Below are 15376 nucleotides of genomic sequence, written 5' to 3'. Positions count from 1 at the left end.
CCGGGGACCCGGAAGCACTTTCCCTCGGCGGGGACAGCTCAGCAGCGGGTGGGCGGCGGCGGCTCTGCCTCAGCCCCGTCCCTGGTCCCGGCCTCGGCGTCCGCCGCTCCCCGTCCGCCCCACGGCCGCCGCGCCGTCGCCGCTGTCCTGTTGCTGCTCCGCCGCCGTCTCCTTCTCCTCATGAAGCCCGTCGTCGTCTTCGTCCTCGGCGGGCCCGGGGCGGGCAAGGGGACGCAGTGCGCGCGCATCGTGGAGGTGAGGGCAGAAGACCCGCCGCCGGCGGGGCGGGTACGGGACTAGGCTGCCCAGCCGGCCGCGGGGGCTCTGCTGGCCCGGCCGGGAGTTGTGGGCCCCTCTCTGGGGTTCGGAGTGCTCTTCAGGGCGTCTGTCCCCCTTCGCCTGGCGGCGAGCCCCGCCTCTCCCCAGCTCTCTGGGCTCTTGTCTAGCCTCAATCCAGCACACACACACCCCCCCTTCCGGCCCTTGGATGGGATAAAATAAAAATAACTGACTCGCATCTTCCCGTTAATCGGTGAAGCGGTGGGGGCAGCCCCTACTCCAGCCCCTCTGCTCACCCTCCATTTCCTGCCAGGCAGCCCAGCCAGGGCAGGCCTTTTTCCTTCTCCTGCCTTTTCTTCCCTCAGCCCTGCCCGGGACCTCAGTCCACTAGTGGGTCTGCCTTCGCTTGCACCCACTCTGCGGAGTGGGACACAGGCTTGGGGCTTGGAGGCTGCCCCAGTGTGGAATTAGCAGCAGCAGTTAGGGTGGGAGCACGGGTCACCTGCTGGGCCTTGGTGAGGGGCAGGACTGTGGCCCTGGAGAAGCTCCTGGCTGCCTGGGCAGTGGTGCGTTACGAGGCCAGTCTTGCCCGGCCTGTGTGGGTGGATCTGCACACATCTGTGTGGCCACGTAGGTGACTGCAGGGCTGCCACCTGCACGCCTCGGGCTGTCGGTTTTGTGGCTTGGGAGTGGCAGCGAGGTGGTTTACAGTGGTTGGGAATACATTGACTTTCAAGGTCCACGTCTTCTGAAGCCTGTCCCGGAACCGTAAGAGCTGGTACAGTAGACATTGCAGGGTGTTGGCTTGCTGCCCTGGTGCCATCTCTGTAAGTTGTGAAAGTAAAATGTTAAGAATAAAACTAAAGTTTTGTTCTATGACAGAATATGATAGAGGTCAAAGGATGTCATGACCCCATAGATAGTTTTGTGCCTAAAACTGACAGTATAGTTGAGAAGATGTTCTGCTATATTTTTCACGTTTTCTGTTTTCCAAATACATTTTTACAGCCATTTGAGCTAGAACAAGTATCTAAGAAGAGGAGTGAATGCTACATATTGTAGTACTGTCCTTTTAAAAGCCAAAACCCCTAGGGATTTGGCTTTGTGTTCAGGTGGATAATTACAGAAGTATTTAAAGCTGAATGCTTCCAAATTTGTGTATGTTGGATTTGAAACAGTTTTTTCTTTTTTTTTTTTTTTTCTGAGCAGTTGTATGTACTTTTCTTATTGAAAGCTGTGTAGGATCAAAGTTTAGCCATATGTGCGCTGAAATAAATGACTAAGAACTGTAGCAGTGCCTGTGTTTCTGAAACTATTGGTTTCCGCAACTCCTGGCACAGGCACGTTTTGTCGTCTATGTCATCTATGCTGGTGATGCCATGGTAGTGCTGTTACAGTTTATTCACGCTGCCGTTATATCCCAGCCCTCAGTGTTGTATAACAAAGTTATGCAAATTTGGTCCAGACTGAAAAATGCTGTTATGAATTTAGTTCTGAAGGCTTTTAACCTCAAATTACAGACCGTCATTCAAACTGGCTTATTCATTAAATTAAATTGTGGGATGAAAGGTTCATAGTGCTCATAAAGCTTTTTTGGTAAGGTCTAATTTTGCCCCTGGCCCATAGCAAACAAATAAGCTTAAACTGTAGGGGAATTTTGTAGGCTGTCATTAATGGCTTTCATCAAACCATTAATGTAGCCTCAGGGCTGAAGTACCTTTTGTAGCCGCTGGCCTGTTTTAGAAATACACATGCCTTTGGCTTGATAGGCTAACATAATTTGATAAAGACCACTGTAATAAGAGGAGTTCAAATGAGTCATTGCTACTCAAATTGTATTTGCAGTTAAAAATGAAAGAAGAAAATTAACTTTGCTTATACTGTATTTATTTTCTTTCTAAGCCTGGAAAAGGAAGTTGTAGGATCATAGAAAGGTTTGAGCTGGAAGGGACCTTAAAGATCATCTAGTTCCAACACCCTGCCATGGGCAGGGACACCTTCCACTAGACCAGGTTGCTCAAAGCCCCATTCAGCCTGGCCTTGAACACTTCCAGGGACGGGGCATCCACAACTTCTCTGAGCAACCTGTTCTAGCTCCTCACCACCCTCATAGGGAAGAATGTCTTCCTTGTATCTAATCTAACTCTGTCCTCTTTCCGTTTAATCTAACTCTTATCCTCTTTTGCATTACTCCTTGTCCTATCACTACCTGCCCTTGTAAAAAGTCCCTCTCCAGCTTTTCCACAGGCCCCCTTCAGGTACGGGAAGGCTGCTGTAAGGTCTTCCCAAGCCTTCCCTTCTGCAGGCTGAACAACCCCAACTCTCTCAGCCTGCCTTCACAGGAGAGGTGTTCCAGCCCTCTGATAATCGTTGTGGCCCTCCTCTGGACTCACTCCAACAGGTCCATGTCCTTCTTACATTGGAGGCTCCAGAGCTGGACGCAGCATTCCAGGTGGGGTCTCACAAGAATGGAGTAGAGGAGAATCACTTTCCTCGACCTGCTGGTCATGTTCCTTTTGATGCAGCCCAGAATGGTTGGCCTTCTGGGCAGCAAGCACACATTGCTGGGTCATGCTGAGCTTCTCATCAACCAACAGCCCCAAGTAGTCCTCTTCAGGGCTGCTGTCAATCCATTCTCCGCCCAGCCTGTATTTGTGCTTGTGATTGCCCCAACCCCAGTGCAGGACCTTGCACTTAGCCTTGTTGAACTTTGTGAGGTTTGCACGGGCCCACACATCAAGCCTGTCAAGGCTTGTCAAGTCCAAATACTAATACGTGTGAATTTGCTTTAATTCTGGTAATCCTGTTCACTGCATTGAAAGAAGTTGATTGAAGTTAGCGCGCTAACAGCAGAAAGCACTCGGACCTGTTGACTACAATGGACAGCCTTCCTGCTCGCTTAGACACCTCTACAGGAGCCAGTGGCTAAGCCTTGAGGGAGAGAGGGTCTAAGGTAGTTGAAGGGAGAGTTGTACTGATGTGAGCCTGCTGGAAAACTTTAGAAAAAGGGGACATGAACAGGGAAGTGTGGATGAAATGCAGCAGAGGTACTGGAGAGCAGCACCTTTTTTAAGCATGTGTCCTTGGCCTGGCCCCTGGTAGCTCCCCAGATATCCCTGGTGCAGGCAGCTGGATAGCCTGTATCCAGTCAATGCTGCCTTTAGGTTAAAGGTGTATTTTTGTTCAGATTTTAAATCCTGTTGGCAGCTTGCCACAGAGAAAAGGGTCTGTAGCTGAGTAATAATAAGCCTCATTCATCCTTGTTGTAAATTGACTAAATAATATTAGTTTACATTTGGAATGAATCTGACCTAGTATCTTGCTGTGAATCTGAAGTTTGTGCTGAACAGAAGGTCAGTATGAGCTATAAATATTTCCTGGTTGCTATTCATACTAGAGATTTGGGACAGAAGACATCACATGTGGAAGAAGTCTCACTTTTCTGAGGTGAGATCTTGTATGATTTTAACATTAAATGATTTTATTAACAAACCAAGGGTAGCTGTGTTTTATAGAGTAAAGGGGGTGTTATGTACTACCTGGGAATGATTTCTCAAAGAATTGTAATCGCTTTGCTGACTAAGCTTTGCATTCCCTGAAAAGGGAGATGGCTGTCACATGTTGTAGCTGAAATATGTATTTGTTAAGTACTAGCCTGAATCATAACTGCTCTCACTATATGTGTGCTGGAGTCCCTCATTCTGGAGAAGGCATATGTTCATGGCAAATTTGGACCAAAATGGAGAAATTGTTTGAGGGAAGAAGACGTATTAACAAGCAGAAATGGGTATTGACACAGAGTACGAAAGGGAACAGCAGGAAAGCAATTAGGTTTCTTTATCTTAACAGATAAGGTAGGAAGAGACAGCCGAACCAGGCTGTTTTTCTCTTATAGGGAGGGAATACTCGTGTATGTTCCGCAAACTCACAGAATTGTCACTGATACAGAACTGTTGCTCTGGACCAGTTCCTCCTATTTAGGAAGGGATGAAGCAGAATTCCCTCTTAAGTTATCTTCTCCTTTCCAGCTCTGCAGATGAACTCCTGAAACCTTCCACAGCTCTGTTAGGTGGAGCTTGCCGCTGTGGGGGACTGTTGCGTAGCTGTCCTGTGAGGCAGAATATTTGAGCAAGTAGTTGAATGATGTAATTTGAATGCAGGTTTTTCCAATAACCTTCCTGCTTTCCACAGTGTATCTTCTGTGACTGCGAGATTGTTGTGTGTGTGTAGGACAAAATGAATGTGTGTTCTTGCTGACTTCTGAACTTTGCTTATTAAATGGTTATGGTAAAGTCAAGGAAAAAATTCAGTCTTCAGGTCTGCACAAAATATGCTTTCATGTACTTAAATTTTAAATCCTTACAACCTTTGCCTGAAATGCAAAGCTTTTTGGTTGGTGGAGAGAATAATAATAAAATAATTTGTCTTTATTCCAAGCAAGATTTGAGTTGTATTTTTGTTTGTTTGTTTTGGCAAGGTGATTCTGTAGGGATTAGGGGTATGTAAGACATTCCTCTCTGTGTACCTAAAGTATAATTCGTCTCCACCACAGCCCTATCCTGTATGTTTGTGGTTAAATCTAAAATTAATTCCATAAGGTGGGATGCTGAGCCTTCTCCTTTATAAGAGCGTAAGTTAATGTCCAAATGGAAAAAGCTGTGAAATTGCTTTGGGGTATATGATAAGGCGATTTCCTAGGGTGAAGAAAACAATGCAAATAAGAACTCATTGTATCAGAAATGCTCCTCTCAAAGTAGCAGTGGATTTAGGTTTTGCTGTCCTGTGTTAATTGTCTTCTGGAAGTCTGCTGAGAAACAGCATTAACTTCCTTGAAATAAAAACATTTTTTATATTGTTTGCTTTAAACCCAACTTCTGAAATGTCTTTCAAGAGGGACAAGTATTAGTATTCTACTTAGCCTTAAGTTCTCATAGTTGTTTTTTGGAATATAAGTTTATGTTCTGAACATTGCAGCTTTATTTAAAACATGGTGAGGGATCATTTAAATGTACCCTGTGAAGATTTATCCCTATACGCTTTCATTTTGCAGAACACTGGGCATTGAATTTTGGACTTTTCCAAACATACTGGGTGCGTTTTATTGAGCTCAGCATTCCTGAGGCACTGGGGTGCTCTGTTTGGCCCCCACTTCCCTGGGGCACTGTCAGTGGGTTTTGTACGTTTTGTTTTGTTAATGTGATTTTTTTTGTTAGTTTTTCCTCCCCCAGAGGCAAGCACATATTTCAAAGTAAGAAAGCGTCTTCAATTTTTTTTATTGGAATAAACAGACAGAGCGTCTATTACTGCATTATAGTTTATACCCCAAAGTCTTAATTCCATGTGCTAGTTGCTAATAGGACAGACAAAAGCTTTTTAGGATAAAAAAGAAAATATGAAGACTGCAGGCTTTAAATGGTTCTATTTTTATTTTAATTAGTTCTTGAATAGTGTATGTAGCAAATTACGGTTGTTTATTAACATTGCCTAAGATATGACAGGTCAGAACTAGGGCAATAAAAGTTTGTATTTTGTTTGTTTAGATCTTAAGCCCTGTGACTTTCATTTTCAGAGTAACAATGATAAGCCAAGATAGGAGTCAAGGTCAAAGTAGTAATTTGTGTTTCTCTTGCTTTTTCTTGGCTTCTGCTCACTTAAGGAAGTCTCAAGCTGTGTGTTTAGTGGAGAGTTGTGTTGCTGGGACCGCACGGGGCTGAATCAGAAGTAAACCTCGTACCCCTCAAAAGCTGGCTCTGTAAAGAGCCCCAGCAGCAGCTGCTGCACACTGCTGGTCCTTCCTTACTGCCTCAAGAAGATTGCTAGGGCAGACTCCGCCTTATTTGAGTGTGACACAGATATGACTCATGTATTTTCAGTTGTATTCATCTATTTATTGTATTTACTAAAACAAAAGCATGTTCTGTCTGCGGAGTTGAAGTTGCAAATCCTGACTGACAGAAGAAAGCTAGAAGTGGCTACAGGGCAGGGGAGAGAAGGGCATCCCAGGGAGGCTGTGGTCTTGGGTTGTGATTTGGAGATGGGGAGCGTACAGCCTGCAGGTTCCAGTTTGTCCTGCTGACTGGGGACTCATTTACCAGGCCACTGTGAGACAACAAGTGAGCAATGTTTTGTTTGTACAGTACTGCTAAGTGCTGTTCTGACTAACACCTCTATGATGGGATTGATGGAAACCTGAGCTTGCCTTTCCATGTCACTGGGTTTGGTCTGGGTTTTTTGTTTCGTGTTTTTTTGTTTTGTTTTGTTTTTTTTTTTTTAAAGCAAAGGAGGAAGATGTCTGCAATCGTGCTGAAGACGGGTGATTTTTATCTTTTTCATTCACAGTTAATTTTTATAAGAGATTTGGATTATGGTTCTCCAAATATAAAATAGTTTTAAAAATATGAGAACTTGTATAATAGCAACTTACTGATTTAATCTTTTTTCATCTTATAGAACAGCATGCCAGTCTGCTAGCATAGCAGAAAACATTATCTCTGAAATAAGTTTGAATCGTTAATTCTATATTTTCTTTTTTCTTCTCTGTAATCTAAAAATCTGTCCAGATTTTAGGTACTTGGCATCCAAGTGTTTGGAAACTTTTTTTAACCTAGTTTCTATTTCAAGTCTTGCTTTTGGTCTGACGTTATGAATCTAGCATATATTCCTTCAAGAAACGGAGAAACTGCTTTTTCATTGTTTGGCAGCCACAGTCCTGCTCCCCTTCTGATTTCGGAGGAGAATAATTAGGCAATAGTTGCAACAAGTCACGTTCTGGGAATTGCAAGATGTACTTGGCACTGCTGGAAAATCATGCTGGCACAGTGCAAACCTTGGCAAGAAGTGAGAGTGTTCTGCCCTGGTTTTTGTGCAGTGACATCGCCGCCTCTTTTGCGAGCTCTTGGGCACATGACAATTTTCTCCAGTTCAGGACACTTCCTGAGGGTTGATCTCACCTAAGATGAAATAAAACTTTGTGCCCTGTACGCTTTGATTAAAACAGGCAAGAGTAGCATGAGCACCGCATCTCTGAAGCCCTCTGTGTATGGAGCAGCAGCCAAGCCTTTCTCTGTGCTTGTTTGCATTGTTTAAACCGACATGTTTTCTTTGGCTCTTGACTCAGTACAGTTAACAAATAGATGTTTTGCCCCTGAAGGAGAGGTTTGTTTTTCTTATTGCCTGGTTAATCCACTCTGAAGGTTACTCTAGAATACAATTTACTATTGTCTAAAACAAGTCTATTTATACAACACCACTTTAAAACACTTCTATGTTTTACTTTCCTGTTTAGCCATTAAAAACTATTTTAGTTTGCTGTTGCAAAAGACGGAGAATTAAAAAAATTGTCTGACTCGGTTTCGTTTTCATGCATGAAAAGGGAAATGCCAAGGAAAATGACATGGTTTGGTAATCCTCTAAAACCGAAGAGGTTGTATTTTCCTCCTGTTTTCTCCTTTGTAGAAACTTGACATTAAAAATATAATCATTCTTTAACTTTAGCAAGAAGAACTGCATGTTAATTTAGGGTTCAGCAGAGTATGATTTCTTGCTTATGAGGAAAGATTTTTTCTAGTTTATGGCTTCTGTAGTTCATAGTTAATATTTAGATTTGTAATTACAGGCATAGCGAAATGCAATGCACATTAAAGCTGGAATACAGTGAGCTTATAGAGGATGTCTGTGGAGCTTTTTCTTCACAGTTATTTAGAGCAAAATCTTGCTTCCTTTTTTTTGCCAGCTGTGTAGAGTTTTTGAGATTTAGGTAATTATATCCCTTCTTAAATTATGACTATGGCAGAACTAACTTTCCATGCTTTTGTGGGTGAAATTGGAAAGCAACTGAAATGTTTTTAAAGTCGCTTAGTGGGTTGTGTAATATTTCTGTTGTACTCAGTCCAGCAGCCAAGTCTTTAAATGGCAAGTTCACAGCCTTAAAAAGTGTGTAGTCACGTTATTATGCTGCTCAGACACCTTTTTTGAAATTTGCTTTGGATGTTGCTGCAGCCAAGCTGATAACCCTGAGTGTTTTGCTGCTGCTTTTGTTTTGTGTAAAAACTTTAGGATGAGTATGTATAGATGTACTCTGTTTTGGATGTATAGCTAGCTTAAGTAATCACCAAGGACATGTCTTTATTACCTGTTTTTATGGACTATATTTGGTCAAGGAGCATCGTACACTTGTTTAGTTTTCTTGTGATGTTAAATGAGCTGAGAAAACGATTGGTGTGTGCTTTGAAATTTCCTTTATAACAATGCATTTCTCTTTGGTAAGAGTGTATTTGTATGTTTGCACTAGGTGTCCATTTATGATGGTAAATGCCTGAGAAATTCAAGTGTAATAAATACTTTTCATTGGTATTTTGCATTAGCAACTGTTTTCAGATGTGGTTTGAGGTGAAAGAAGAGAGTAATGGTGTTTGCTGTTTTCCTGCATACTGGTGTCAAATTGATAGATTTGGACCTGATCTCTCTGTTCTTTTTCTGTTTACTGTGCATGGGATGATATAGAGTGGCACTAGCATAGCTGTTTACCTTCATCTGCCATACCATCGTTAGGATAAGGCACTAGGCTCCCCCAAGAACTGCCCGAGATTATCATGGTCATCCCAGGAAGGTGGTAGCAGGGGCTGGCATGCAGGGCTGGGTTTGGAGGAGTGTGTGCGTAGGACTCTTTGTGTAGCTGCAGTGTTAAGAGTTAAAACTGATTTGCCCAAGGCAGAAGAGGAAGTTGGTGCCAGAACCACAATGGGAACATAAGGATTTGAAACATTCCTCCAGCTCCAAAGGACCTGGAATCACCTTGTGTGCTTTTAAGTGGGTAATTAGATAAAATTACAAACCTATTGCATAAGCATAGCAAGGAAAGGCACTATCTCAACTTTTTCACCGTGTAAATCAAGACTTGACCCAGTAACTGCTAACCACTTAAAATTTTTAAGTAGTTGAACTGTTAGGGTGGGGTATAGCTTGTATCTAATTTGGTGACTGTTAAAGGTCTCATTGCACACTGTAACATTTCAGGAAGTTCCTTGGGGACTTTGAGACTGTCTCGTTTCCAAACATGGCAAAATTACCTTTGAAAACAGTATGTGAATGCCTGACCAAAGACCTGTTGAACACTTTACCCGAGAATCTCTGTAATGCTGTGCTTTCTGTGCATACCAAGTATGCTGTATTGTCAGATTACACAGTGAAGATGGAATAGATCCGTCACTAGCAAGATGCTTTTCCCTGTATTTTTCTGTTTTAATGCCAAGATAAGTGTGGTTGACACTGTTGACTGATGTTAACTTTGAACATGTACTAATTCAAGCGAGTCTATGCCTGTTTGTTTTGCACGTTTCAGAAATACGGCTACACACACCTTTCTGCTGGTGACCTCCTTCGAGATGAACGAAAAAGACCAGGCTCACAGTATGGAGAACTCATTGAGAGCTACATTAAGGAGGGGGAAATTGTACCAGTTGAAATAACAATCAGCTTGCTGAAGAGGGTAAGAAAAGGGCTATTTCCTTGCTGGTTCATTCTTGCAGAATAAGCATCAAAGCGTATTCTGGAAGAATTGCCTCCAGTGTGAGTAGTATGAAATGGCAGACACATACGTGCACATCGTGTACTGGGCTTCTCTTAGCAATTACTCATGTTTCTTTCTGACTGGTTGGAGGGAAGTAGGTGATGGCCTCTGATACCTGGGGAACTGTGAGATTGGATTATTTTTATTTTATTTTTTTTAGTAGTTCTAGGGAAATCAGTGAAACTTTATTTCTTACTTCCCTTAACTAGCTTTTGGACCTCTTGGTCAGCTCAGTCATATTTGACTGGAGGGTAGAGGCCTTAAAGGTACTAAGTTTCTGTAAGTTTTATCAAAGTAGATAGCCAGGTGAAGGAAAAGAGCACCTACTAATGTTCCTGTGGAAGGAAAAGCTCCAACCTTTATCTTTATTAGATATCCAGGAAAATAAGCAGAATATCTCCTTTAAGAAAGACAAGGCTTCTGTTGCTTAAGGCACTAAATTTATCTGAAGCTTTTCCATTACAAATAACTCTAGATCAGGGGTGTTCTGGCATCTTATTGTGTAAGAGGACTTTCCAGTATCTTGTAGAAAAATTACTTTAAAGCTGGGATTGTATGTTATGAGATTTTGAACTTTATGAAATAGTGAATTCAGTTTGAAAAAAGGCCATATTGGTACACCAGTTAGTTAATTAGCATGCATTGAAGGTGAAACAAAAATGCATTTTGTAAATCTGCAATAATCCTAAAATAAATGCTTCTCAACTTAACCATGCCAACATTTGGGGGGTAATTTAATAAGTAGATAAATTGTTGTATGTGCAGGAGATAATGAATTGAATTTTCTCTTATCAGGCTATGGATCAAACAATGGCTGCCAGTTCCCAGAAGAACAAGTTCTTGATTGATGGTTTTCCCAGGAATGAAGATAATCTTCAAGGCTGGAATAAGACTATGGATGGAAAGGCAGATGTTTCTTTTGTTCTCTTTTTTGATTGTGATAATGAGGTAAGTGTGTTATTCTGTAGCTTCCTTTCTTGCTGTACTGTGAGAGTCATTCAAGAACATAAAACTCTGTCAGGTAGTGAATGGGCTAGTGTAAGAGCAGGTGGAAAACTTGGTCTGTGAGTTTCAAGGATTTTTTTGGCAGTTTGTTTTTGCAGATGAAAAACTGCACGTTTTTGAAAAGCAGGCAGCTAATTGCCCTTGGTATAATCACGTGTGGATAAATGATATAGAAGTAGTACTTCAGGCAATCGCATTATTAAGGAAAATTTATAAAAATTGTATATACGTATACAAAACTACTTAGCTAACTTTCAGAAAACATTACTCCGTTTACTCTTAGTAACTGTTTTTTAGTCCAAAATGAACTTGATAGCAATGTCTGCTTTAATTCTAAAGTGCTGGCAGTAGTAGTCTTCATTTTCGTAGTTATGAGCTCTGCTATAGGCTAGCCAGTAATCAACATTTTATTCAGCAAGTCATTAGATTACAAGGGCGTTTTGACAGTGATACATTATATTCATTTAACAAGTGCTATGATATGCCATCTTTTTAATATGTCAGCACCCTCGAGGCATAAAAACTGATATAAGAATCCCAGCACCTTAAGCATACTTTCCTCCTTTTACTCTTTTCCCCAATTTTCTGAGAAATTTTGTTACTTTTTTTACTTAATTGCATTTATTTTTTTAATCTCGAGGGGTTATTTTTTCTACTTAAAAATTTCAATAAGATTAAATGAGTGTTTTCACTTGGTGGGGTGTTAATTTGGGGGTTCTGATTTTTTTTACGAGGTCTAAAAATAAACAACAATGCCTACATGATCTTCTGGATTTTTTTTACTATAGGTGTACTTTGTAAGAAAATATAATTTCGAAAGATTGTCCTCTTGCATGATAAATGATAAATCCTGGCATAGGATAAATGTATTCATGAAGCGTATGTTCATTGGGCCGCTTTTAATGTCTTCTTTAAATGTCTCAAGTTGGGGATCCAGTCAAACCACAGAGTTTGCTTTTCCTTCCACTGTCCCCAATCCCATTTTAAGAGCCCCCATTTTAATAAACTGATGAAGTGTAAAGCTGTCATCCTTTCTCTCTGGAAGAATCTAACTTTCCATGGGAGTTCTGGTTGCGTCCACCAGATCTGGACAGTATTGTGTGTGCTCAGCCTATTTAGATTTTCAGGATTTTTGTTTTGTTCCTGCTTTCAAGATAGCACCTTGTGTTCTTGGTTGTGGTCATCCTTTTGATGTTTTTTGTAGATATGTATTGGCCGCTGTCTTGAAAGAGGCAAGAGCAGTGGTAGGAGTGACGATAATCGGGAGAGTCTGGAAAAGAGGTACTATCTTCAAAACTTTTCAGTTCCCTTCTGTTTGCATTTTACTATGTAATGCTTTTCTCCCCTGTGCTTTCTCCTAGAATTCATACATATCTGCAGTCTACTAAGCCTATAATAGATTTGTATGAGAGAATGGGAAAAGTCAGAAAAGTGGATGCCTCTAAATCTGTTGATGAAGTAAGTATATAAGGCAAAAAACCATGGGATGACAGTGGCAGGGTACGTATTTTTGGCATTCTTCCGAGACGTTTGTATGTGTGGTTAGTGTGCTAATTAAGCACTGATGTGTATTACTGAGGGAGATTGTGGGACTGTCATTTTGACTCTTGAAGAACTGATTAAGATACGAGTTACTAAGAAATCATTAGTTCTGCTTGAACATGAGCTGGACTAAACACATTTTCAGTGTTTCTGTGTTTAACAGTGTCTTGTCTTTTTTTACTTTCATCAGCTTTTGCTTTTCGGAAGTAGTACTGCTGTTCTGTCTCTGTGTCCCAGAATTGGTGACAATTTCACTGTTAAAGAATTACTGTGAATGTTCTAAGAAAAATCTATATATTTTTAAAATACTGTCAATTATTGCGTGTGCTGGTTTAATTTGAAGTAACTGTTTCACTAACACTTTATAAAATTAATATTCTTTCTCTTTTTAGGTTTTTGAAAAAGTTGTACAAATTTTCGACAAGGAAGGCTAATTCCCAGTTTGAAAGTTCATTTAAACTTGTGCTTGAATCTTGCTTGAATAGCTGCTACTGCAGTCCACTCTTCGTAATTGTTTTAAAAGATTTTTTTTTAATTGTTTTTCACATATCTAATGATGATTGGAAAAGCAGTTAATTACAAATGGATCGGGTTTTTAAATAGGAAATAATTTCTTGTGGCTTTAGTATACAAATTTCAGGGTTCTCAGTTAGTACAAGTTCAGTTACTCACCTGGCAAAACCACAGTTAAAACATCTCTATGAAGAGACTATTTATTCTGTCACAGTTCTGTGCCTATCATGGACAGCCCTTCATATTCCTTATTGCCATATGCCTTTTTTTTTTTTTTTTTTTGTTAAGGATCAACTAAACAGCAGCATTAGGCAATGAGGGACTCGTGTGCCCTTGTTTGTTTTTTGGATGCTTGGACCAAATTTAGCAGATATTTTTTCAGAGTAAAATTTTGTCATGATGTTCCCTGTTATCCCCAAACCTGAATTCTGTAAGTCAAAGCTACAGTTAGTATGAGAGTCTGTTTTAGCAGTTCTCACAAAACCATTGAATTTGCTGTTCAGCAGTAGACATACAAAGTACTTTATGGAAAGTGGTGCTTTTTTATTACTCTGGATGTAAACTGTCTTGTAAGTTCTTGAGTACTTGGATGACATGGCCCTGGGCTTTACCTTGTCTTCATTTGCAAAAGGTTAAGAACATAATTTCAAAGTCAGGTCAGTATTTCCATATTCATTTCTTTTAAATGGTAGTTATATTCTTAATTACAGCATGGTCTTCACAAGATGGCAAAACTCTTAAATAGTGTACAATAAGCAAAATCTAACAGTTCTGTCTTTTGTAACAAGTGGAAGGGATTTTCTGTGTTGTTGTTGTTGTTATTATTATTATTATTGAAATACTGTGTTTCTGAATGCTTTAAGGTTTGTTACCTGGGGAAATATTTTTAGCGTTAAACTAGTGAACTTGTTTCCCCTAAAACTGTATAACTTCAATAGCTTTTTGTTTGAAAGGATTGTAAATTATTGCACTTTTATTACAATGTGGTCAGCTGAGGGGAAGATACTTTCAGAAAAAAGTTCCATTCCCTTAAACAAATTGGGTCCTGCTTCATCATGTTCTCTTGAATTAGCCAAGTACAGTCAGCAGTAATGGTTGGGGTAAGCAGATAACCAGTTGAAACAAACTGGTTTAAATGTTTGCACAGATGTGGTGTAATTCTGCCTTTTGTTTAAAGTAACCTTTTCTCTTCCCCGTATAGTATGCATAGGTCTGTGGGGGCCCAACCATGCATTCCTTGCATGCCCTAAGCTTCCACTGAAGAAGGCTCCAGAAGGCTTGAAGATGAGTGTTTTAATTTTAGTGATAGTGTGGTTCTTCCTACGTTAACTGACACTGTAATTGGTTTGTGATGTGCTAATCGATGTTGCAAGTTACAGGGAACTGCAATGTGGAAATCTCGGGGTTCAGCTTTTCTTTATTGACGACTCTCTCATTTAGGGAAAACTTCAAATTAAGCCTAGTTTCTAATTAGAATCAGATGTCTTGGTCCTTATCCTGCAATCTGATCTGTGCAGGCACATTTTTATTTGCATGAATTCTCATCTCACTGAGGTTCTTGAGGCTGCTGGGCTGGGGAAGAGAAGGGTATGGCAACAAGCAGTATCTTTTCCAGTATGGTAGGAGTTCAAACAATGGACTGAGCACAAATAGCTGTTTACTGCTGCAGAATATATGGACCATGACGACTTTTGTGAGTGTGGGAAGCTAATGCTTTCACTTTAGGAATTTCTCCTTAAAAAAAAATAATGGAATTTAATTCTTATTGTATAAGTATGCTGACATAGGATAGGATCCAGCGAAACTGCATGTTTTGATATGAAGGTTAGAAATCAGGGTTTTTCCAAAAAGACTTCAAACAGGATTCTTTAATTAGAAATATTTAATTATCTTTTGTTTCTAAGTTACTGTTTTTTACAAGTTCTTTCCAGAATAGGGTATCTGTTTTCTCTCATCATATACTTTTCTGTGTATTTAAGTACTGAAACAAATTAAAAAAGGCTTTGGAGCAAGTTTTTAGAAAAATACAATGTTTTGGCAATACTGAATTTGGAGTGGATTGTAATGTGTCTGTGCAAAGACTAGATTTTTTTATTTTATTTATTGAAGAAGCCATTAAATGTGTTACCAATTCTTTCAAGTTGGACTTATGATTGAAATAAAGATTAAAGGCAATATGCCAGTGTGTTGTGTCCATTCAGCAGCAAAACTGTACAAAGAATTTGAGGAGATCCAATAAACTTTGTTCTGTGGCTCAGTATGAGTGCTTCGCTTACAGTTGTCTGTCACAAGGGCTATTTTTCATATATATCTATCTATATAAAGTGTGTATTAGCGTTAGGTACCTTGCATGGCAGCATACACACAGGTATGTGTATAAAAGCTCAGTTTTCACCATCAAAACTGAAGTCCTGAGGGACCCTGTTAGGCACAGGATAAGATCAGTCAAATGCCTGTGGAATTGGTACC

At 40.3% G+C, this 15376-nt stretch overlaps 1 protein-coding gene across 2 annotated transcripts; it reads left to right on the top strand.

Moving 5' to 3' along the window:
- Positions 1-15167, top strand: CMPK1 (cytidine/uridine monophosphate kinase 1). Of its 2 annotated transcripts, XR_012661247.1 has the most exons (7): positions 1-255; positions 9620-9766; positions 10643-10795; positions 12057-12133; positions 12214-12310; positions 12787-13563; positions 14109-15167. XR_012661247.1 is itself a non-coding variant. In XM_075097689.1 (6 exons), exons 1-6 carry the CDS (start codon positions 181-183, stop codon positions 12826-12828), a joined length of 591 nt encoding a protein of 196 aa, XP_074953790.1. In that variant the 5' UTR covers positions 1-180; the 3' UTR covers positions 12829-15167. The 2 variants fall into 2 exon arrangements, 1 of the variants encoding a protein (XP_074953790.1); XM_075097689.1 differs by having other exon boundaries at positions 12787-15167.
- Positions 15168-15376: the final 209 nt, after the last annotated feature.

Source organism: Phalacrocorax aristotelis, chromosome 6 (assembly GCF_949628215.1).
Source record: "Phalacrocorax aristotelis chromosome 6, bGulAri2.1, whole genome shotgun sequence".
NCBI lineage: Eukaryota > Metazoa > Chordata > Aves > Suliformes > Phalacrocoracidae > Phalacrocorax > Phalacrocorax aristotelis.
This window is presented reverse-complemented; position numbering and strand designations above follow the sequence as displayed.

Bases quoted from the DNA above. Each gene is read 5' to 3' on its own strand.
- CMPK1 (XM_075097689.1), top strand. From the start codon at position 181: ATGAAGCCCGTCGTCGTCTTCGTCCTCGGCGGGCCCGGGGCGGGCAAG. The intron at 9,767-10,642 runs GTAAGAAAAGGG...TTCTCTTATCAG, and splicing joins CAATCAGCTTGCTGAAGAGG to GCTATGGATCAAACAATGGC. The intron at 12,311-12,786 runs GTAAGTATATAA...TTCTCTTTTTAG, and splicing joins CCTCTAAATCTGTTGATGAA to GTTTTTGAAAAAGTTGTACA.